The sequence below is a fragment of the Scyliorhinus canicula genome, chromosome 7 (assembly GCF_902713615.1).
Source record: "Scyliorhinus canicula chromosome 7, sScyCan1.1, whole genome shotgun sequence".
Lineage (NCBI taxonomy): Eukaryota > Metazoa > Chordata > Chondrichthyes > Carcharhiniformes > Scyliorhinidae > Scyliorhinus > Scyliorhinus canicula.
In genome coordinates this window covers 117,898,499-117,923,688 of record NC_052152.1, presented here as the reverse complement: position 1 = coordinate 117,923,688, position 25,190 = coordinate 117,898,499, and the positions used below count along the sequence as shown (strand labels likewise).

Genomic DNA, 25,190 nt, shown 5'->3' with positions numbered 1-25,190 from the left:
TACCAAATTCACACTCGCACACGAGGAGATCGAGTTCACCCTGCGCAGCGCCTCACTCCACACTCCCCAACCTATCTCTCTTCCCTCCAACTCTTCCCATTTCTGCTTAATCCTCACCATTTGCACTCCCCTCAGCCACCATTATATGTAGCAGCTATGTTTAAATATTATTTAAAGGACTTGCATTTATATAGTGCCTTTCACACCACAGGCCAATACTAAATGCTTCACAATCCCTCTGAAGCATAGTTACGATAGTAATGCAGGGGACATGACTGCCAATTTTAAAGGCTGATTGGTAATGTTGCTAAAGATGCACAGGTGGTGAGTATTGTTTGAATAAGGATGGAGAACACGTGTAAACTAGTTGACTTTTGTTCGATTAGTTTACTCATAGTCAGGTAGGCTCTGACTGTACTTGAGGTATTGAGGCAGCTCATGCGTGCAGTGGGCACATGTGCAAAGTGAACAAAGAACAATGCAGCACAGGAACAGGCCCTTCGGCCCTCCAAGTCTGTACCGGTCACGATACAAACCTTTGCCAAAACTCTCAGCACTTCCTTGTGCCGTATCCCTCTATACCCATCCGATTGATGTATTTGTCAAATGCCGTTAATGTGTCTCCTTCCACAACCTCCCCTGGCTACGAGTTCCAGGCACTCACCACCCTCTGCGTAAAAGACCTGCCTTGCACATTTCCTCTAACCTTTGCCCAATGCATCTTAAACCTATGCCCCCATGATGACTGACCCCCTCCACCCTGGGAAAGAGTGCCTGCCCATCCACTCTATCCATACCTCTCATAATCTTGTAGACCTCTAACAGGTCACCCCTCAACCTCCGTTTTTCTAATGAAAACAGTCCGAATCTATTCAGCCGCTTCACATAGCTAACACTCTCCAGACCAGGCCACATCCTGGTAAACGCCCTCTGCATCCTTTCTGATTGATGTTTGGATGAAATTCACATTGGCTTCATGTCTCGTAACTTCCCTCGGAACCTTGGCCCCACAATTTGAGCCACCTCACGGGATATCCCCCCCATTCTTTTCCGTTCCACATGGAGGGTTTTTTCTGTACGGGCTGCTGCTGTACAGTCTTCCTTCACCTCTTCAACCATCTGGACAAACCGCGGCGTTCTACCCTGTCACCCGGTGATGGCAGGGGTCTGCTGTGGAAGGCCCGCTCTGAGGGAGTCCTTCCCTTTACTATTGGGATTTGGCGTGGAGTGTGTTTCAGGCAGCAGACTCTGCTCTCTTGTAGTAAAAGAGCCTATCTAAATGTACAGAATTGGTGCTAATCTTCCTATTTCACGGTATTGTGCCCATCTGTTGGATGTTTAGGACAGATTGAGCTTGATGTGCTGCTGACTGTTTTCTGTACAGGTTTCTGGAAAGCCAGCTGCCCACCATCTTGCGCCAGCCCACTTTTAGTTTTTGTCAACTCGAAGAGTGGAGACAATCAGGGAGTCAAATTCCTCCGAAGGTTCAAGCAGCTATTAAACCCAGCTCAAGTCTTCGATCTCATGAACGGAGGACCTCACCTTGGGTAAGGATGATTTGAAAAATATTTTTAGATGAACTAATGGAAAATCTGTTCTCCAAAAGTTTCTCTGTCTGACATTTCAGGATTTCCCATGGGATATTTAGTTTATTATAAAGCTACTTAAAAACAGGATACATTTTTCCTTATCCAGTCAAGACTCTGGGCAGAATTTTAGCAGAACCGCAGTTTTGTTGACTGTGTCAGAAAGAGTTCTGAAAAAGGATTGAATGCCTCTTTGCATGTGAAGGCCGACATCTTTCAAGATCACTGACTTGTGAAATTGGCAACATGTGGTTGAATATAGATTTTTTTTCTAAAATAACTTTGATTCTTATTTTGAACTAAGGGTTTCAGTAGCATGCTGTGTCGGATTTTCTCTGCACAGGTTGGGCTGCTCTAATCACTGGAACCACCCTATGACTGTGCATAGCGATCGCTTCCGTGATGTGTTTCAGAATAAGCTTTTTCACGCTGGGCAAGTCCCAGGTGCTTCCTAAAGTCCCTTAATGCTCAGAACAGCATTAATCTTGAAAGCTTTTGCTTCATCTTGAGCAGGTCTAATTGAATCTAGTGCTAGTGCATGAGTCGCAAAAAGTTGGTTTACAGGTGATTAAGAAGGCAAATGGAATTTTGTCCTTCTTTACTAGAGGGATGGAGTTTAAGACTAGGGAGGTTATGTTGCAATTGTATAAGGTGTTAGTGAGGCCACACCTGGAATATTGTGTTCAGTTTTGGTCTCCTTACTTGAGAAAGGACGTACTGGTGCTGGAGGGTGTGCAGAGGAGATTCACTAGGCTAATCCCAGAGCTGAAGGGGTTGGATTATGAGGAGAGGTTGAGTAGACTGGGACTGTACTCGTTGGAATTTAGAAGGATGAGGGGGGATCTTATAGAAACATTTAAAATTATGAAGGGAATAGATAGGATAGGTGCGGGCAGGTTGTTTCCACTGGCGGGTGACAGCAGAACTAGGGGACATAGCCTCAAAATAAGGGGAAGTAGATTTAGGACTGAGTTTAGGAGGAGCTTCTTCATCCAAAGGGCTGTGAATCTATGGAATTCCTTACCCAGTGAAGCAGTTGAGGCTCCTTCATTTAATGTTTTTAAGATAGAGATAGATAGTTTTTTGAAGAATAAAGGGATTAAGGGTTATGGTGTTCGGGCCGTAAAGTGGAGCTGAGTCCCAAAAAGATCAGCCATGATCTCATTGAATGGCGGAGCAGGCTCGAGGGGCCAGATGGCCTACTCCTATTCCTAGTTCTTATGTTCTTATAATCTTCGCAATGCTTTAGTATAGTTGGTCTTTTCAAACAAAATACGGTGTCGCTGGAAACCAAAATTAAAACAAAATGCAGCAAATACTCAGCAAGGTCTGGCAGCATCTGTGTAAACAGATAGAGTGTTACTGTTTCTGATAATTTCAGATGACCGCTCGTCATTGATCTGAAATGTTGGTTGGAAATCTCCCATCCCGCCCATGGCGGGTTTGGTGGCAGATGAGCGCGGAGACTCTGGAGGGAACCAAAAAGTCAGAAACTCGCTGGTGTAAAATCCTGTTGCAGTTCTCCCAGTGGCGGGTCAGTCATCTTGCTGCCAGGTGGCATGAATATCTTTTGCATTTATTTACATCTCATGAATGCTCATTAAAAAAGCTGTCCAATGACATCCCGTCAGGCCTTTCAATCTTGCGTCACCAGCAATGGAAAACCCCATTGCGAAAGAATGATGTGAGCAAGGTGGCTCTCAGTTGATCAGAGACTTCAAAGTGAGTGCCAGGGTGTACAGCTGAAGCTTATCCTTGAGGTTTGAAGCTCTGTGTCTGGTGTGGGATCCTGCCATCTGGTCGTTGGCACAATGCCGCCAGAGCCACCCATCACTGCACTTAGTCTCAGAATGGAAAAATTGCCCCTGTTAACTCTGTTTCTCTCTCCACTGATGCTGCCAGACGTGCTGAGTCTTTCCATCATTTTCAGTTTCAGCCTTTTCTGATCGGTTGCTTTTCTTTTTTTCAGTTTACGGTTGTTTCAAAAATTTGACAATTTCCGCATTCTGGTTTGTGGAGGGGACGGAAGTGTTGGATGGGTTTTATCTGAGATTGATAAATTAAACCTACACAAGCAGGTGAGTAACTGTCAGGCAAACCGAGTACACAAACTGCTCCAGAAAACCTGGCCGAAATACTGTTTGACAAATTTAGTTTGTATATTTTTCTGGGGATCTTCTGAATTGGTCGTTTCACGTGGTTGAATCCTGGCTGGCAGATATTTTTTTAAATGCCTCGTGTTTTGAATGAAAAGATTACCAGGTTTCCATCCTAACATTGGTGGGCACCAGGTAACAACCTGTATCCCGTGAACATTGTGTTGAGAATGCTGCTCAGAGTGTGGCATCTTGTGGTGATCAGATACAGCTGGTCTGATCTTGGATGTGACCAAGACACTTTGTGGCACAATCCTATTTGTAGGAAGGTGTTAGTAGCACAAAGCTCATGGTAGCAGCAAAGCTCAAGTCATCTCTGTGTGTTTTCATTTATCTTTCCCAGGCTATAATGGCCAAGGCAGGAGGACCACGCCTCCTGGACGGTACCCACTCTTACTTTGAACTCCCCCAGTAGGTAAAGATGCTAGGAATCCTGCTACTACGTGGGGCAACACGGTAGCATGGTGGTTAGCATAAATGCTTCACAGCTCCAGGGTCCCAGGTTCGATTCCCGGCTGGGTCACTGTCTGTGCGGAGTCTGCACGTCCTCCCCGTGTGTGCGTGGGTTTCCTCCGGGTGCTCCGGTTTCCTCCCACAGTTCAAAGATGTGCGGGTTAGGTGGATTGGCCATGCTAAATTGCCCGTAGTGTCCTTAAAAAAAAGTAAGGTTAAGGGGGGGGGGTTGTTGGGTTACGAGTATAGGGTGGATACGTGGGTTTGAGTAGGGTGATCATTGTTCGGCACAACATTGAGGGCCGAAGGGCCTGTTCTGTGCTGTACTGTTCTACTTCTAACAGTGTCACACCTCATCGAACTGGTCTTTCACATCTGTAGTGGAACACCATATTGGAGCAGTGATACTCATGAGGTTAACTGGTCCTGTTTGAATTGAGAGGTGGATGAAGAGAACATATTCTGAACCATTTGTGGGGACTCTATCATTGTGAGTAGTGATTTCCTTAGAGCGAAGTATACTCTGAACGCTGACCCCCATGTTGTCTTAATATTCTGAAGCAAAACTGCAGTGTCCTCTCCAGAGCACAAGCATGGGCAAAATTTATGAAGGCCCTGGGCTGCCCAGTTTGAGTCCAAAGAAATGCTAAACTCTACATTTGGCATTGGCTTGAATTGCAGGATCTGCCAAAATGGTGACACATTTCGACATCAGTCTTCGGTTGCACAGCAGATTTTTTGTCAGGGTTTACTCTCTTATCATTCAACTCTGGAGCATTCCTACCCGATCCCTACCCTATCCCTAGCCTGCCTCAACGACTACCGACCGGTGGCCCCGACATCTGTTATCATGAAATGCTTTGAGCGGCTAATCATGAGACGGATCACTGCCAGCCTCCCAGACGGTCTCGATCCACTGCAGTTTGCCTATCACGGTAACCGGTCTACAGAAGATGCTATCTCACTGGCTCTACAATCAACACTCGAACATCTTGACAACAAGGACACCTATGTAAGACTGCTGTTCATCAACTACAGCTCCGCCTTCAACACATTATCCCGACAAGACTAATAAACCAAACTTCAGAATCTTGAACTTGATCCCTCCCTGTGCAGCTGGACCCTTGACTTCCTCACCAACAGACCGCAATTTGTCAACATAGGCAACAACACCTCCTTGACAATAGTCCTCAACACTGGAGCCCCACAAGGATGCGTGCTCAGTCCTCTACTGTACTCCCTCTACACACATGACTGTGTGGCAAGATTTAACTACAACTCAATCTATAAGTTTGTGGATGATACGACTGTGGTGGGCCATATCCCAAACAATGATGAATCAGACTACAGAAGGGAGATAGATCACTTGGTTGAATGGTGTACCGAAAACAAACTTCTCTAAATCTTGGAAAGACTAAGGAACTGATCATCGACTTCAGGAAGCGTAGCACGACACACACTCCCATCTGCATCAATGGCTCTGAAGTGGAGATGGCCGATTCCTGGTGGTCACCATCACCAACAGTCTGTCCTGGCCCACTCACGTTGATGCAACAGTCAAGAAAGCCCAACAGTGTCTCTACTTCCTACGGAAGCAAAAGAAATGTTGCATGTCTGCATCGACTCTCACAAACGTCTACAGATGTGCGATAGAGAACAGCCTATCCGGATGCATCAAAGCCTGGCAACTGCTCGGTCCATGATCACAAGAAACTGCAGAGTGGGTGAACTCAGCCCAACGCATCACACAAGCTTGCCACCCGCACATTGATTCTGTCTACACCTCCCGCTGCCTCAGGAAGGCAGACAGCATTAACAGAGACCCCACCCACCCAGGCTTTGCCCTCTTCCAGACCCTTCCATCAGGCAGAAGGTACAGAAGTCTGAAGACCCGCACAGCATTACACAGGAACAGCTTTTTCTCCATGGCTACAAGACTCCTCAACGACTCCCCCTCAGACTGATCTGTTCCCTGTAAGAACGCTATTCGCAACGCCCCATGCGGCTCTTGTTCAAGAATTTACTTTGTTTGGCCCCTTGTACCGCATTGTAACCAATCACTGTTTGTCGATGCACCATTTGTCAATGTTCTCTGTTGATTATTCTTTTGTCTACTGTGTACGTTCCCGCGGCCAACAGAAAAATACTTTTCACTGTATTTCTGTACATGTGACAAATCAAATCAAAGTATTCTCCTGTGGTATACACAAGACTGTGGTGCTATTTGCTTATTGGTGGGAATTAATTGGTTCACGAGTGTCAGGGTGTGTCCACATGCCAGGTGGCTCACACTGCATGTCTGGAACCAAACCACTTCCCGAGTTCCTCTGAGGCTTTAGCCTGAGGATTTGAGGGATCCCCTTTCTATGTGTCAGCAGGAGGTGACTCGGCTGAACACCTAATCTGTGTCACAAGTAGACTTGCATTAACACTGCAATGAAGTTACTGTGAAAATCCCCGAGTCGCCACGCTCCAGTACCTGTTCGGGTACACTGAGGGAGAATTCATAATGTCTAATTAACTAACAGCATGTCTTTTGGGACTTGTGGGAGGAAACCGGAGCACCTGGAGGAAACCCATTCAGACACTGAGAGAATGTGCAGACTCCGCACAGACAGTGACCCAAGCCGGGAATCGAACCTGGGTCCCTGACGCAGTGAAGCAGCAATACTAACCACAGTGCTACCATGCTGCAGATGCCAATGGAGAGGCTGTGTCCTGATGGGGAGAGACGTTTACATTTGTCTCTCTTTTTCACATTGCTGCCAGCCAGCACAGTGTACTGAAAATGAGAAGCAAACTAGCCCACAAAAGCAGAAAGCATGCTAACTCTTCACCCACACAATAAACACATAAACCAGATAACACATCATGGTAATCGATGGTCTGGTGGTAAACATAGTTTTCCAATAATCTGTCCCTTACGGATAGATCAATCTCATCTACACACCTTATCAGATCCCCTTTCCTGTAACAAAAACATATCAATGCCTTTCATTTCAATAATCTTTCCATATAATCATTTGCACCACTCTGTGTGGAAGATTTCCATCTCTTCTACCACAAACAGGATTACCTAATGGAGTCACTGTCTCTTCCAGAGCCTATTAGCTTGTCCAGTCACTCATTACTCCCGTTATTGTGCCATTACTTAACCACATTTAATTGCTATCCATTGGCCCAGTGAGCCCAGAGCTCCAAGCCCATATCCATTATTTCTCATTGTCGGCCCAGTATCCTGTCCTGATATCATTCACAGATTAAGACTGTTACTTCATATATCATCACACAATTTAGTTAAATATTAAAAATGCCCCAGCCCCACCATAAGGTCAGAAATGGGAATGTTCACTGATGATTACACAGTAAAATTAGCAACTCCTCAGATACTGAAGCAGTCTGTGCCCACATGCAACAAAACTGGGACAACGTTCAGATTTGGAAGGATAGATGGTAGATAACATAAACGTGACATAAATGTCATGCAATGAACAAGAGAGAGTCCAACCACCTCCACTTGATATTCGATAGCATTGCTGTCACTAAGGGCGCTATCTACTGGCCGTTTTGTGCCCGAATGGGATCACAACATGGCCAGTAAATACCTCCTGCAGTTTTCCTGACAGCCAGTAACCCTCACACAATCTACCCAGATCTCGCTTGGGCATACTGACCCAGGATCTATCGGGCTCACGGCATCTACCAGCCTCCCCACCCAGCCGGGTGGCATTCAGTACAAGCCCACACAAACGTGGACCAGGTGTAACAGCACCCAGGAGGCCTTCCAGGCCATCAGAAGTCCCTGTGTGGACAGGGCAGGGTGGCCTCCTGACCCACCCCCTTGAACGAGGGCACCTTGGCATTGGCACCTTGGCACTGCCTCCCTGGCACATGCTAAGGTGCTCAGATGGTACTGCAAAGATGGCAAGAGAACTGCAAGGGTGGCAGTGTGGCAGTGGCATGGTGCCCGGGTGCCAGATTGGCACAGCCAAAGGTCAGGGCCTGAGAGGGACCATTCCCATGACAGGAGGGTGGATATGAAGGTGGGGGGGAAGGTGCAGGGCAGGTCCAAAGGAGCCATCGGAAGGTGTGGGGGGGGTGGGAGGTGAGGCGTAATGGATGGGGTCTTGGAAGAGGGGGGGGGAGACTGAATGGGGGTGGCACAAAATGGGGTGCGGGAAGGCCTGAAGAAGAGGAGCATTCAGCGGGGTGTCATCGCCTGAGGATGTGTGGGGTAGTGCCCGTGAGGGGGTGGGGGACCCTCAAAATAGTCACCTGATATTTTAGGAGCCGGTCAGGCCAGTGTTCAGCTTCCCAGTAATGAAAATAATTCAAAGTGTGGGCTAGCCCGGTGAGAAACTCCCCAGGGCCCACAAAAGTGACTAAATGTGGTTAAATAGTGGTGGGGTACTCGCTGACTGAGCCAACTCCCAGCAAAACTGGCCACAAATGACACTTAGTGGGTGGGATGTAGCGACTACCCCGCCTTGTGTTTTTAGGTGGGGGAGGAGGCCGACCAGCTGGATTTACCGGCCCCTCCATTGTCAACGGGATTTCCCGTGACAGCAACCCTTTCCGCCAGGAAATCCATGCACCAGCGTGGGACCAGAATTTCCTGCCGCCGTGACCAGCTGGTAAATCCCGCCCTGAAACTTTTCCATTAGATTGCGCCCTAAATCTCCTACCATTAACATCTAAAGGTTACCAGAATCTGAACTCGGCCAGCCATATAAATATTGTGGCGACAAGAGCAAGTCAGAGACTGGGTATTCTGCACTGAGTAACTTGCCTCCTACTCCCAAAAGCCTATTCACCACCTAGAAGGCACAAGTCAAGAGTGTGATACATAGAATCATAGAAGATAGGAACAGGAGGCAGCCATTCGAACCTGCTCCGCCATTTGTCACTTGCCTGGATGAGTGCAGCTACAACAACACTCAAGAAGCTTAACACCATCCTGGACAAAGCAGCCCACTTGATTGGAACCCCATCCACCATCTTAAAATTCACTCTCCCCACCATTGATGTGCCATGTTTGGTGTGTACTGTCCATGAAATGCACTGCAGCAACTCAGCAAGCTTCTTCGACAGCACCTTCCAAACCTACAACTGTGGTGTTCTTTGTGTTGCTAAGTTCAAGATGGTTGGCATAGTGTTCACAAAGACCACAAGTAGCTTTTAAATTGAACAAAGCTATTAATTTATTAACACTACTTAATTGGATTTGACACTTACTCCTATATAATACAGTTGATAATTAACATAATCTACATTCATCTACTAATCTCTACAATATTACATTAACTATGATCTGCTCTCACTCACACTATCTTTCCCTCAGTCTGTGCACTAGCTTTCTCCTCAACATCTCACCCACATGGCTTAGCATCAATGCCTTATATTGTTGTACCCCTAGTGGTTGATTTCGACATTTCATTAACCCTTGCAGTTCTTACGTTTATGATAATGTCACAACAACCTTTACCACCGATAAGAAGGGCAGCAGACACCTAGGAGCGCCACCATCTGCAAGAACCTCTCACACGTACCATCCTGACTTGGAACTATGTCACCATCCCTTCACTGTCCTTGGACAGCAACACATGGACTTAAGCATTTCACCACCACTTTCTCAAAGGTAATCAGGATTGGACAAAAGTGCTGACCTTACCGGTGAGAGCCACATCCCATGAACAATGAACAAGATAAACATATAAATAGACCCATACATTGGGCATAGCCTCTTTCCAGTTTACAAAAAATATTCCATTGATCCTCAATCTCTGTGAGCTCTTTTTTAGGGCAGTTTCCTATCCAATGAAATACTTTACTTCTGATTCTGGGATTTCATATTCTAACCAATGTGGAACCATGTGAAAAATGGAATCATACATTAACTGCATTTCTCCTGTTCCAATATTAACAATGTTACTCCAAAACTCAAGGTTGGTTACATGTGAGTTGCCTTTGCTGAAATTATACCATTTTATCAAGGTATCCTGGCCATGTCTGCATCCTTTGGATCTCACAAGATCGTTTTTGAGTTTTTTTCCTTGGAACAGAAGTTAAATGTAACAGTTCTAAGACTGCAGATATGTCTCTTGGTCATTTTGTTAAATTGTGTGATTCTCTTAGTCACGGACAATTTTGTTTCAATTTGCCAAATGTCACTTGAATGTTCACTGGCTTCAGCCCTCATTTAGTTTAAGGTGCAAGTTCTCTGAGAAGGAACTTGGCCTCATTTGAGAACTGTTTATAACCATACAATCCTTTGTTATTTGCTTACTTGTACTCTTAAGCTCTCCTGCCACCATTCATAGAAATGTTATTTTATTTGTGTTCATTTCCTCCTCCTGGATCAATGCAGAAATAAACTACACTTAATAATTCCAGCTTTTCATCAGAAAATAAACTGAAAAAATCTCTATCCTTTTCCTGCATTACGTTTTGATTAACTTTCTGTACCCTGAGCACCCTTAAATTCTGTGTTTCACTTGTCTTTTGTTGACTGCAAAGGCTTGTCTTTGTAAGTGACCCAACCCTGCTATTTACCAAACTCTATGCACTTCTATTGCTTCTCATCGCTTCTCGGCCTTTTGGCTAAGATAAGGCGTTAGATCAATCTCAGGATGAGGTGTAATGCCTTTTCTTGTCGACTTAAATTTTGTGTCTCTCCCTTGTGGAAATGATTTGGCTTCAATTGGAATTTTAATTGGTTTTTGAGGCAAACAATGATATGGATTAAGGATTTGCCCTGTCCAGTCTGCGCATTGGCTTTATAACTTTAAGGAAGGGATAAAAAAAAACATTTTAAGAAATCACTTCTATTGCTTTTCCCTAATATTTGTCTTTATGTCCCTACTTAATGATTTTAACCTCTTTGGCCTGTTTTCTGACTTGAATAAAATTAATTTTGATTGCAGCCTCAGCTGTAATTCCTTAATGCTCATTATTTCTCATAATCCTTGTGCTCCAGTTAGAACATAGAACAGTACAGCACAGAACAGGCCCTTCGGCCCTCAATGTTGTGCCGAGCCATGATCACCCTACTCAAACCCACGTATCCAGCCTATACCTGTAACCCAACAATCCCCCCCTTAACCTTACTTTTTATTAGGACACTACGGGCAATTTAGCATGGCCAATCCACCTAACCCGCACATCTTTGGACTGTGGGAGGAAACCGGAGCACCCGGAGGAAACCCACGCACACAGGGGGAGGACGTGCAGACTCCACACAGACAGTGACCCAGCCGGGAATCGAACCTGGGACCCTGGAGCTGTGAAGCATTTATGCTAACCACCATGCTACCCTGCTGCCCCAGTTAATCTCTTTGAAAGGAATTGAGTTCTTTCTCAAGGGAATTGAGTTCTTCTTCATAGCTGGTCCTTTGAAGTCCAGTATTTTGTCTTGTTGTACCGTTTGCCAATTGGTGCGAGCATTGCTGTTCAGCAGTCAATTTCAGAATAATATTGGTGAGTGTTCGAGAGGACGTTTTCTTAGCTAGATATGGTATACTGCATAGAAAATCACAAGAAGGGAAGAGAAGAAAACATGCAACCATGGCTGGGTCTACAAAAGAAGGACAAAGTGAAAAGATATTTTAAAATTAAAATGTTAACGGGCAGCACGGTAGCATTGTGGATAGCACAATCGCTTCACAGCTCCAGGGACCCGGGTTCAATTCCGGCTTGGGTCACTGTCTGTGCGGAATCTGCACATCCTCCCCGTGTGTGCGTGGGTTTCCTCCGGGTGCTCCGGTTTCCTCCCACAGTCCAAAGATGTGCAGGTTAGGTGGATTGGCCATGATAAATTGCCCTTAGTGTCCCAAATTTGTCCTTAGTGTTGGGTGAGGTTACTGGGTTATGGGGATAGGGTGGAGGTGTTAACCTTGGGTAGGGTGCTCTTTCCAGGAGCCAGTGCTGACTCGATGGGCCGAAAGGCCTCCTTCTGCACTGTAAATTCTGTGTCATATGTATGCAGTTGTTTGAGCAATTAAATTTTACAGCTGCTAATGCCTGGATCGTGGTATTTTACAGTGCCAGCTTGGAGTTCTGCCACTGGGAACAGGAAATGACCTGGCACGGGTCCTTGGTTGGGGTGGCTCATGTGATGATGATACACAACTTCCACAGATTTTGGAGAAATTGGAACGGGCCAGCACCAAAATGTTGGACAGGTAAGTGCACCTGTGATTGGCGATAAGGACCTGAACGACAAAGCAAGAGATGATAAGACTTTGATGTGAAATGTGGTGCTGAGGGTATGATAAGAGAATTAGTGGTGGGAATCTAAAGGATATGGTGTATCTAATGAGCAGATGGCAGTGTTTGGCTCTTGGTCAGCTGAATGATGAGATTTAAAGTTTAATGATGGATTTGTTTATAAATGCACAAACATCTATTGCTCACAATTTCCAGAGGGGAAATTGAAACGCACCATTTTTAATGGGAAATGACTTTAAGTTAATCTTGGTGTTTGAGTCTGTTGTTCATGATTTGTGTTTGAACCTCTCAATCAGTAATAACTGCCCCATATTTATTATCTCTGTTTTGGTGCTCTTAGTGCAAAGTTTGAAAATGGAATTGCATTTGAGTTCAGCATTGTTCTGCAGTAAAGTGATAATTCCACAATCAGGCTGGTTTAGCTCAGTAGGCTAGACAGCTGGTTTGTGAATGTGTCGTGATGCAAACAGCATGGGTTCAATGCCTATACCGGCTTAGGTTATTCATGTCAACCGTGCTCCTCGTCTGAAGTGTGGTGACCCTCAGGTTAAATCACCACCAGTCAGCTCCTCCCCGCAAACTGCCTATGGTCATCTGGGACTATGGCAACTTCACTTACCTTTTACACAGTCAAACACAATGAACTCCTCATAACCAGAGCTGTCGTCCAGAGTTAAATGTATGCATTTGAGTCGGACATTTATACATTTGAGTAGGTGACAATGAGAGGTGCTGATTGTTACAGTGACCATATATTGCTGAGGTTACCAAATAATAGGATGAAAATAGGGTAAACCTGACAACTGAATGCTCTGCACTTTGTGGCAAGACTGACTCTGAGGAAATTGAGCATAGAAGACCGACGTCATAGGAAACAGGTCTTTTACTGATTGATTTAAGCTGACAGTTCAATCTCTTTCCACCTTCAAAGCACATCCAGCAAGTTCTTCCTGTTATTTCTAGAAATTCATTAGAAAGGAAAAGTAGACTTCCATCTGGATAGTTTCATGATCTCGGGATGTCTCAAAGCACGTTACAGTCAAAGCACTTGTAAAGTGTGGGTCAATGTTGTGCTGAAGAGGAAATGCAGCAGATTTGCACACCGCAAGGTCCCATATCCATCAATGAAATCATGTCCCAATAATCTATTTTAAATTGATAATCGCTCATCATTAATTCTCAAACCTATGCTTTCCTTTTGGAGATGATGGCAGGAAGCAGTTTGCCACATAAAGAACAAAGAAAAGTACAGCACAGGAACAGGTCCTTCGGCCCTACAAGCCTGTACCGACCATGCTGTCCGTCTAAACTAAACTCTTCTGCACTTCCAGGGTCCATGTCCCTCCATTCCCATCCTATTCATGTATTTGTCAAGAAGCCCCTTAAACGTCACTATCGTCCCTGCTTCCACCACCTTCTCCGGCAGCGAGTTCCAGGCACCCACTATCCTCTGTGTTTAAAAAAACTTGCCTCGTACATCTCCTTTAAACCTTGCCCCTCGCACCTTAAACCTACGTCCCTTAGTAATTGGCCCCTCTGCCCTGGGAAAAAGTCTCTGACTATACACTCTGTCTATGCCCCTCATAATTTTGTAGCCCTCTGTCAGGTCACCCTTCAACCTCCATTGTTCCAGTGAGAACAAACCGAGTTTATTCAACCTCTCACCATAGCTAATGCCCTCCATACCAGACAGCAAACTGGTAAATCTCTTCTGCATTCTCTCTAAAGCCTCCACATCCTTCTGGTAGTGTGGTGACCAGAATTGAACACTATACTCCCAAGTGTGGCCTAACTAAGGTTCTATACAGCTGCAACATGACTTGCCAATTTTTATACTCAATGCCCCAGAATTGAGTATAAACCAATTCCACTTCAAAGGGAAGTGGAAATGTTAAACCCTCTCTCTATAGAATAGTTGAGACTGGGAGACAATTGTAAATTTCAAAACTTTTATTGATAGATTTTTGTGAGGTATTATGGGATGAAAATGGATAAACATAGAAACTAGGAGCATGAGGAGGTAATTTGATCCTTCGAACCTGTTCTGCCATTCAATATGATCATGGCTTATTGTCTATCTCAGTGCCATATTTCCGCTTTCTCCCCATACCCTTTGATGTCATTAAGATCCAAAATATTATCTATCTCTTCATTGACAACATCCCGTGACTTGACATCCACAGCCTCCTGTGATAGAAAATTCCACAGGCTCACTACTCTTTTGAGTGAAGAAATGTTTCCTTATATCAGTCCTAAATGGTCTACCCCATTTTACCCCATATTCTGAGACTGTGTCCCTGGTTCTAGATTTCCCAACCAGGGAAAGCATCCTCCCTGCATTTACTCTGTCCACCCCTGTTATAATTTTATACGTTTCAAACAGATCTTCTCTCATCCTTCTGAACTCTAATGAATACAGGCTCAGTCAATCCAATCTCTCTTCATAGAACAGTCCCACCAACTCCAGTATCAGATGATAAATAAAGTTAACATATAAAAAGCCATGATTTAATTGAATGGCGAAATAGGACAGGTGGGCTAAATAGTCTAATTGGTTCTTTATTCCACTCAAACACTCTGGCAGCAATTGAGCAGGGAATGGGAAGTGAAGCAGCTATTATTAACTTGCTGTTGCTGTTTTGGAATAGTCAGGCTGGTCACTTGAAGACATTTTTAAGAAGTATGAATAGACAGAAATTGAAATAAATCAATCCTCAGTTCTGTCGAGCGTATCGATGTTTCACATTTTAGAAATGAGTAAAAAAGGAAGGGTGACAAAAAACAAGCAATTACAGGCCAGTTAGCTTAACATCTGTCATTGCGAAAATGTTAAGAGTCCATTCTAAAGGATGTAATAGCAGGGTATTTAGAAAGGCATAATATAATTGTAATGAACTCCAATTGGCTTTATTGGTTGGCCAATTGGAGTATGAACTCCCTCAATGATAGCTCATTGAGGGGGCCCATATAAGCACCTGTGTAGGCTTTGTGAGCCAGTCTAAAGTTGACAGGACTGCTAGCAGCACTGTTTGTAGCTGCTCCTGTAATATCGTTATTATAAATACATATTGGTGTGGTGACGGAACTCCTGCCTCCCGTGGATTACTACAATAATCAAGCAGAGTCAGCATAGCTTCACGAAGGAGAAATATGCCTGATAAATGTATTAGAATTCTTTTGAGGTGGTAATGGGTAGGATAGATAAATGGGAACAAGTAGATGTAATATAAATGGATTTCCAAAGAAGAGTTTGAGAAGATAACACACAAAAGGCTACTTAATAAGAGTCTAGGTGGCATGATGGCACAGTGGTGAGCACTGCTGCCTCACAGCGCTGAGGATGCGGATTCGATCCCAGCCCTGGGTCCCTCTCCGTGTCTGTGTGGGTCTCACCTCACAACCCAAAAACATGTGCAGGGTAGGTGGATTGACCACGCTAAATTGCCCCTTAAATTGGAAAAAAAAATTGGATACGCAAAATTATTATTTTTTTTAAATGGTAAGAGACCATGGTGTTGGGGGCAGGGTATTAGCATGGATGGAGGATTGGCTAACTGATAGAAGACAGAGATTTGAGATAAAAGAGGAGCATTTACAGGGTGGCAACCTGTAACTAGTGGAGTGTCACTTATTATTTACAATAATTTATCATATGTTTCAATGACTTGGATGAGGGGAGTAAATACATTATTGCCAAGTTTGTGGATGACACAAAAATAGGTAGGAAGGCAAGTGGTGAATGTGACAGTCTACAGAGGGATAGAGACAGGTTAGGTGAGTGGACAAAAACATGGCAGATGGAATATAATGTAGAAAATGTGAAGTTATGCACTTTGGTAGGAATAATAAAGGAGTTGAATATTAATTAAATTCAGAAAGATTGCAGAAAAGTGCAGCACAAAGAGATTTGGGTATCCCCGTGCATAAACCATAAAAAGCTAGCATGCAAGCTCAGCAGATAATTGGGAAGACAAATTGAATGTTGGTCTTTTATGTCAAACAAGTGGAATATACAAATTGGGAAGTCTTGCTAAAACTATGTGAGGTACTGGTTAGACCATACCTGGAATACTCTGAAGAGTTTGGGGCCCCTTATCTAAGGAAAGATATACTGACATTAGAGGCAGTCCAGAGAAGGTGCACTCGGGTGATCCCGGATATGAAGGGATTTTTTTACGAGCGGTTAAGTAGGTTGTGCCTGTACTCATTGGAATTTAGAAGAATGAGAGGCAACCTTATTGAGGCATTAACGGATGCTCAGTGTGCTTGACAGGATAGATGCTGAGAGGATGTGTCCTCTTGTGGAAATCTAGGACCAGAGGGCATAATCTCAGAGTAAGGAGTCACCCATTTAAGATAGAGATGAGGAGGAGCTTCTTTTCTCAGAGGGTAGTGAAGTCATGAAATTCTTTACCACAGAGAGCTATAGAGGCGTGGTCGTTATGCATGTTCAAGGCCGAGATAGACAAATTTTCAATTAATATGAGAATCAAGGGATTTCTGCGGGAAAATGGAGTTGAGGATTATATCAGATCAGCCATGATCTTATTGAACGGTGGAAAAGACATGATGGACCGAATGGCCTACTTCTGCTCCTACATTTTGTGGTCTTATTTTGTGACAATATTGGGATCAAATTTATTCATGTCTCTGACCCATTGCCACAATGTTGCGTGAGGATGCTTGCATATTTCTGTCCTTAGTGTATATTTTTTCACCTCCAACATCCAATTGTTCCCACATCTTTTTGATACTAGCTTTAGATGTTTGTTTGTACACACGTTGAAGGGCTGATAACACTCGTAAGAACATCGGGATTAACTCCCATTTTGTGTAGGTCGATCTCATATCATGAACTGCATCATCTTTGACTTTGAATGTGTCCCGTACCAGCCTCCCCGGACAGGCGCCGGAATGTGGCGACTAGGGGCTTTTCACAGTAACTTCATTGAAGCCTACTCGTGACAATAAGCGATTTTCATTTTCATTTTCATGAACAAACCTTTTCCTTTGTGCAGTCCTCCTGGTCTCAAGTTTTACACTTTGGTCCATTTCTTTCAACCACCTTCTTTCAATCCAGCCTTTTTTGTGAACATGATTATGATGCCTTTCTGAAAATTCTCCTTGGGGAAAGTTCTGTGCTTGAATATCAACATCCGCTTTAATTTTGTGCCAGTTGCCATACACAATGTAACCACTATGAACCCCGTCTTCTCGTGGCCAGTTGTATTATTTATTCACCATTCTTGGTAACAATCTTGTTTGCTGACATATCAAAAGTTCATCGGTGTTTCACCCATATTTCCATTGCTGGCCGATCAAAACACATTTTTCTGCCAATGTTAGATGATAAATTGGTGGAATTTGATTATTTTATCATTGAGTTTAGGTGGCAGATGCTGTGAAATCTTTGCTTATTGATGGAGTACAAAATCGTGTCTTTACGTGAATCTTGTGTATGACCCGGCACTAGCTTTGGATTCTTGAATACTGGGGTACATTTTTTGGTCTCGCCAGCCACGGGAATGGTTGCAGGCGAGGCATTAAATTTGATGGACCCTTTAAAGGTCCATTGACCTGGGTGGGAATTTCCAGTCTTGGGCCAGTAGTATACGTCGCCGGGCTACCAGGGAAGCAAAGGCCAAGACGTCAGCCTACCTCTCCTCCTGGACTCTCGGGTCTTCCGAGACCCCAAAAATTGCCACCACTGGACTCATCACCACCCTAGTTTTCAGTACCTGGGACATGATGTCCGCAAATCCCTCCCACTTTCTCCTAAGTTTTGGACATGCCCAGAACATGTGGACGTGGTTCACTGGCCCTCCCGCACACCTAGAACACTTGTCCTCCACCCCAAAATATTTACTCATCCGGGCCACCGTCATGTGGGCCCGGTGGACGACCTTGAACTGCATCAGGCTGAGCCTAGCACATGTTGCAGTTGAATTTACCCTCCTCAGGGCTTCTGCCCATACCCCCTCCTCCATCTCCTCGCCGAGTTCCTCCTCCCACTTGAGCTACAGTTCCTCTGTCTGGGACTCCTCCCCTTTCATAGGTTCTCGGTAAATATCCGAGGCTTGCCCCTCTCCTACCTCTCCCCTAGAGACTACTGTGTCCTGGATCCCATTTGGTCGGAGGCGTGGGAAGGATGGGACCTGTCTACGTATGAAGTCACGCACCTGCAAGTACCGAAAGTCATTTTCTCTTACTAGTCCGAATTTCTCCTCCAAGGCCCTCATGCTCGAAAACTGATGTACTGCTATTTAATTGATTGCCGAACAACCTTGAATGAGCAATTATATCTTCCTGTCTACCACACTTGTAACATTGCACTTTGTCCTTCCTATCCTGTCTGGAGGTCCAAGGCTATGACCAAATATAGTTCAGAGCGCTGATTTTAAATTTAATTGATAGCAGTGATGGTGCCAGTTGTGCTGTTTATCTTTATTCTTCATGGGACATGGGTGTCACTGGCAAGACCAACGGTGATTACCCATCCCTGATTACCCTTGAAAACTGAGTGGTTTGCTCGGCCATTCCCAAGGGCAATTAAGAGTCAAGCACATTACTGTGGGTCTGGAGTCACATATAGGCTAGACTAGATAAGGACGGCAGATTTCCTTCCCTACGGGGCGTGAATGAACATAGTGAGTTTTTGTGACAATCGATGATCCTTCCATTACTGAGACTAGCTTTATATTCAGTGGGCTAAACCGCTGGCTTGTAATGCAGAACAAGGCCAGCAGCGCGGGTTCAATTCCCGTACCGGCCTCCCCAAACAGGCGCCTGAATGTGGTGACGAGGGGATTTTCACAGTAACTTCATTGAAACCTACTTGTGACAATAAGCGATTATTATTATATTCCTGATTTCTTAATTATTTGAATTTAAATTTGAACAGCAGCCCTAGTGGGATCTGAATCCATGCCCCACAGAGGATTTGTCTGGGCATCTTGATTACTAATCTAGAAATGATACCACTTTAATGGCCATTTAAATTCATAGAGACCACACTAAAGTAGTCATTCACCAAATTTGAAATAAGTTCAAATACATCGAAGTTGGAAAGATGAGTGTTTTAAACCTGTGTTCCTTCTGATTTATTTCTGTGTTACTTGTCAGAAAATTGCATTGCCTCGTATCTAATTAAAATCCGTTTAGCTTTTGACAAATAAATAATGGCAAGTTTGCTAACTCATTTTAACATGCATGATGTGTTCTCTGTTAAATCCCTGGGAACTCTGGTTGATGTCAGAAGCTGATGAATAAAATTGATTTCCACCAGCTATTTTGTACAAAGTGTTACTCTAAATCAATTTACCAATGCAATGGGTGGAAAGTTCCCCCATTCTTTTAGTTAGGAGTTTGTTTCAGTTTGCAGAAGTACATTCTACAAAGGCTAGAATACATTGTATCGATGTAAATGGCCTCATTGTAATGATGGGACCCAGTCACTTGGTTGAATGACACCGATGTACTGAAACAACAGACAATGCTGGAGATATGTGGGCAGGTCTGGCGAACGCAGCTCCCCGTTGTACAAAATGGGGCTATGTGTTGCCTTGGCCGCATGTTCCTCATTTTGGCCCCTTATTCAATGCGAGTCACATTGAAAAGCCATGTGTTTGTCGGCACTGCGAGAACTGGGAAACCCGCGGCTAAACGCGCTCGCTACGGGACTTTGTTCCCTTTTAGGAGAATTGTACCCTGGGTTTAGGTTTCTCAGAGTGCTGCAGGGAAATCTTCCCACTTTTGTTTTGCAGAAGTAGTGAGAGGCAGGAAATTCAGTGTGTGAGCCATACTCAGACTTGAGATTGCTGAGAGTGATGACACCTTGAAGGAGAGTACATTCTATAATAGGCAAAGGATGGCACGGGAGAGAACAGCAAAGTGTAGAAATTTAGTCATGGGAGAATCCGTAGCGGAACTAACAGACATTTCTTCGACAGCCATCAGAAGCCATCGAGTCTGCACCAACCCTTTTGAACAACCACACTACATAGGCCCAACTCCCCTTTCTCTTCCTGCCCCTAAGGAGTAATTGAACATGGCTAACCCACCTAACCTGCACATCTTTGGACTGTGGGAGCACCCGGAGGAAACCCACGCTGACACGGGAGTATGTGCAAACTCCACAGAGACAGTTACCTCAGGTCGGAATTGAACCCGGGTCCTTGGCGCTGTGAGGCTGCAGTGCTAGCCACTGTGCCGCCCCTTGCCGCTCGGTTGCCTATGACATAACAAGGAAGGTGCAGAACATTCAGCAGAAGGATGGGAATGAGCCAGAACTTGTGGCATAGAGAGATCAGGTATTGAGAGGTTGCATGGTTCACTTCCTCGCCCTCGTCAACCATCCGCACATGTTGTTACGTTTCTGTTCTGCAATGCTAAATTGCCCCTAAGTATCCAAAACGTAAAATGGGGTTAATGGGTTACGGGAATAGTGTGGAGACATGGGCTTAAGTAGGGTGCTCTTTCCAAGGGCCAGTGCAGACACGAGAGGCCAAATGACTTCCATCTGCATTGTAAATTTCATGATTCTATGATTAGTGGTCACCTTCCAAGATTCTGTAGACTCTGGAAAAGTTGCTACATATCAGAGGGTAGCTAATGTAATCCCTCTATTTAAAAAGAGAGATAGAGAGGGAGAACAGGGAATTGTAGAGCAGTAAGCCTGATGTTGGTAATGGGGAATATTCTAGAATCCATTATCTAAAATTCTATCGCAGAGCACTTGGAAAACAGTGACAGAATTGGACAGAGTTAGCATGGATTTATGAAAGGGAAATGACGTTTGACAAATATACTGGAATTCTTTGAGGATACAACTGGTAAATTGACGATGGGGAGCCAGTGGATGTGGTTTATTGGACTTCCTGAAGGCTTTTGACAAAGTCCCACATAAGAGATTAGTGTGTAAAATGAAAGTGCATGGAATATAGAGTAGTGTATTGAGACGGATAGAAAACTGTTTGGCAAACGGGTAACAGAGCAGGAATAAACAGGTCTTTTCCAAATGGCAGGCAGTGACTAGGGGATATCGCAGGGATCGGTGCAGGCACCCCAGCTATTCACGTTATACATTAATGATTTAGGTGAGGGTATTAAATGTAATATCTCCAAATGCGCAGGTGACACAAAGCTGTGTATGAGGGTGAGCTGCGAGGTGGATGCAGAGACCCTTCATTGTGATTTGGACAAGTTGAGTGAGTGGGCAAATGGATCAAAGATGCTGTTTACTTTGGATAAATGTGAGGTTATCCACTTTGGTAGCAAAAACAGGAAAGCAGATTATTATTTGAGGCAATGTATCCTATCCTCATCATCTTAAACGGTCTAACCCGTATCCTCAGACTGTGACCCCTAGTTCTCTGTACTCCCACAATCATGAATATCCCTCTTGCATCTGCCCTGTCTAGTCCTGTTAGAATTTTACAGGGTTCTATGAGATCCCCCTCATTCTGAATGGATATAAGTTAGGAGAGAGGAATATGCAACAAGACCTGGGTGGCCTCATACACAAGTAAGCATGCAGGTGCAGCAGTCAGTAAAGAAGGCAAAATGATATGTTGGCCTTCATTGTGAGAGGATTTAAGTACGTGAGCAGGGATATCTTGCTACAATTATGCAGGGCCTTGGTGAGGCCACACGCGGGACATTGTGTGCAGTTTTGGTCTCCTTAGCTAAGGAAGCATGTTCTTGCTCGAGAGGGAGTACAGTGAAGGTTGACCAGACTGATTCCTGTGATGGCAGAACTGACAAAAGAACAAGAACAAAGAACAAAGAAAAGTACAGCACAGGAACAGACCCTTCAGCCCTCCAAGCCTGCGCCGACCATGCTGCCTGTCTAAACTAAAATCTTCTACACTTCCTGGGTCCGTATCCCTCTATTCCCATCCTATTCATGTATTTGTCAAGATGCTCCTTAAATGTCACTATCGTCCCTGCTTCCCCCACCATCTCCGGCAGCGAGTTCCAGCAACCCACTATCCTCTGTGTAAAAATATTTGCCTCGTACATCTCCTCTAAACCTTGCCCCTCGCACCTTAAACCTATGCCCCCGAGTAATTGACCCCTCTACCCTGGGGAAATGCCTCTGACTATCCACTCTGTCTATGCCCCTCATAATTTTGTAGGCCTCTATCAGGTCGCCCCTCAACCCCCGTCGTTCCAGTGAGAACAAACCGAGTTTATTCAACCGCTCCTCATAACTAATGCCCTCCATACCAGGCAACATCCTGGTAAATCTCTTCTGCACCCTCTCTAAAGCCTCCACATCCTTCTGGTAGTGTGGTGACCAGAATTGAACACTATACTCCCAAGTGTGGCCTAACTAAGGTTCTATACAGCTGCAACATGACTTGCCAATTCTTATACTCAAAAGGGCATGTGAGGAGAGATTAGGTCGGTTAGGATTTTATTTGCTGGAGTTCAGAACTATGAGGGGTGGGTCTTCTAGAAACCCATAAAATTCTAACAGGACTAGAAAGGGTAGATGCAAGCGGGATGGTGGCGGTGCACAAAATTAGGGGTCCCAGCCTGAGGATATAGGTAGACCTTCTGGTAGACTCAGAAGGTGCTGAGCCTGTGGAATTCGCTACCACAGAAAACAGTTGAAGCCAAAACACTTATTTTCAAGAAGCAGTTAAATATAGCACTTGGGGCAAAGGGGATCAGAGGCTATGAGGGGGAAGACTGGATCAGGCTATTGGGTTAGATGATCAGCCATGATCATAATGAGCGACAGAGCAGGCTTGAAGGGCCGAATGGCCTCCTCTTGCTCCTATTTTCTGTTTCTATTAACTGGGATCTCATTCACAGAGTTCCAGCTATAACTGACTAGTTCAGGCAGACTAAATAGTAAATGATTAAATTATTACCTCAGGTAAATTTGGTTGAAATAACAGATCGATTCCATCCAAATGGGTTTGAACAGGAAGGCTAGCTACCAATTATATTGAAATACATAGAATTTTCAACAGAGAAATGGGTCTTTTGATCCCTTGCCAGTTTTTAAGCTCCAGCGTGAGCCTCTTTTCAATCAACTTCATCTAACCCTATCAGCATATGCTTCTATTGCTTTCTCCATTATTTACTTATCCCCTTACGCCCATCTATGATATTGACCTCAACCACTACATGTGGTCATGAGTTTCATATTCATACTACACTCTGTCTGGAGGAGCTACTTCTGGAGTTATGGCTCTTATTAAACTCACATGAGTTTATGTGACTGTACTAAAGGTAAACATTTCCTGCTTGGCCTTTCCGAACTGTCTTAAACCTTTGACATGGTGACCACACCATCCTGCTCCAAAGTCTCCAATTCTGAGATAGAGTAGATGATTTTGGACAGTTCCAACTTGCTTACCTGAATAGTCACCCAGAAACGGTTGGACAGAAAAATCCTTGTCTCACTCCAAGGTAACTACACAATTGAATCCCCTCTGACAACCCTCCATCCCCAACATTTCCTCCGGCCCAACCTGACCCATCACCTGATTCCCAACCCCCTCCCTCATCTGACCTGTCTAGTCCCCACACAACTTAAGCCCCAACTCCCCCCATTTCACCAGCTGACCCTGCTGCCATCCTACTCACTTACCTCACCTAATCTACCTCACCCACCCTATTCCTTTACCCATTTACCACGCCCACACTGCCCTTTTACACACCTACACATTCACCCAAGTGAGCGTCTTTATCTGAGCAAAGTCACAGAGGCTCCACTACAGATCGGAAGATTTAGGCCATATGAAAGACTTGTATTTCACTCCTCTGTGCCTGTTACACTTTGGTTTCACAACTGTTAAAAGGGACAAATCGATGTTGCGTTTTGACATATCTTTAAAAATGTAAAACGTCTTTCAATCTTCAAGTTTCCCTCAACAGATGGCACTTGAACTCTGAGTGATCTCAGGCTGTTTATTAAAATCAGCTGGTCTTTATTTCCTTATAGGCAAAGGCTTAATTAAATAATCACTGTGGAATCATGTGTTGTTACATTAAAGGCAGCCATTTCTGTTCATGAGGTCATCGATTAGAATTCTAGTTTTATCACAAAGTATAAAATATGAAAATCAATACGAACTGATGAACCTCGATCTCATTTATTGGAATACTGTCTACTGCGTTGGGCTCCACATTATTCAAAGGATATTGAGGCGATAGAGAGGCGACAGTGCAGATTCACTGGGGTGCTGCTTGTTATGAGTCAGGAATACAGAAATACTCAAGAAGTTCTTGTTATAACAACTTAAATGATGGAAATGTCCTAAAAGTGTGAATGAATTATGCAGCAAGGTAGCCCCCAGTGGACAGTTTAAAGTAATTGATGATTGAGCATCTGGAGTCTTCCCACACAGAATTTTGAAGCATTTCTTGATATTCAAGATTGAATTGGCTGGATGGATGAAAGGATAATGGGGAAAGGATGGGTATGTAAGTGTCCCTTTAAGAAAGGTTTGGCCTCTTACCATGTGACTTGTAGCATGGCTTCAGGGATGTGATTTGTGGGCGGAGTTGGGCTGTGGCTGTCAGGTGAGAGGGTTTTTTTTTGTGTTTCAGTGTTTGGTTTGTTGCTTTGGACTGCAGAAGGAAAAAGAAGAGTTTCCCCGTTTTTCTCTATTTTCATTTTAAAAGCTGTTCCAGTGAAAAAGCACATTGGGCGTGGCAAAGCCTTGGTAACTTTAAAGATTGAGTTGCTTTCCAGAAGGAGTTGTAATCTGCTGGTTGGAACTGGATCAGAATTTCAGGGAAAGGACAGTCC

The 25,190-nt window shown here is 44.4% G+C and overlaps 1 protein-coding gene across 4 annotated transcripts in view; it reads left to right on the top strand.

Moving 5' to 3' along the window:
* Nucleotides 1–25,190, top strand: part of dgkh (diacylglycerol kinase, eta) — a 656,851-nt gene that overhangs the window by 462,734 nt on the left and 168,927 nt on the right. For all 4 annotated transcript variants that reach the window (XM_038802770.1, XM_038802769.1, XM_038802768.1 and 1 more), the window contains 3 exons: nucleotides 1,385–1,547; nucleotides 3,556–3,664; nucleotides 12,236–12,375. In XM_038802770.1, the coding sequence (XP_038658698.1) occupies nucleotides 1,385–1,547; nucleotides 3,556–3,664; nucleotides 12,236–12,375 (412 nt within the window). The remainder of the gene's footprint in view (nucleotides 1–1,384; nucleotides 1,548–3,555; nucleotides 3,665–12,235; nucleotides 12,376–25,190) is intronic.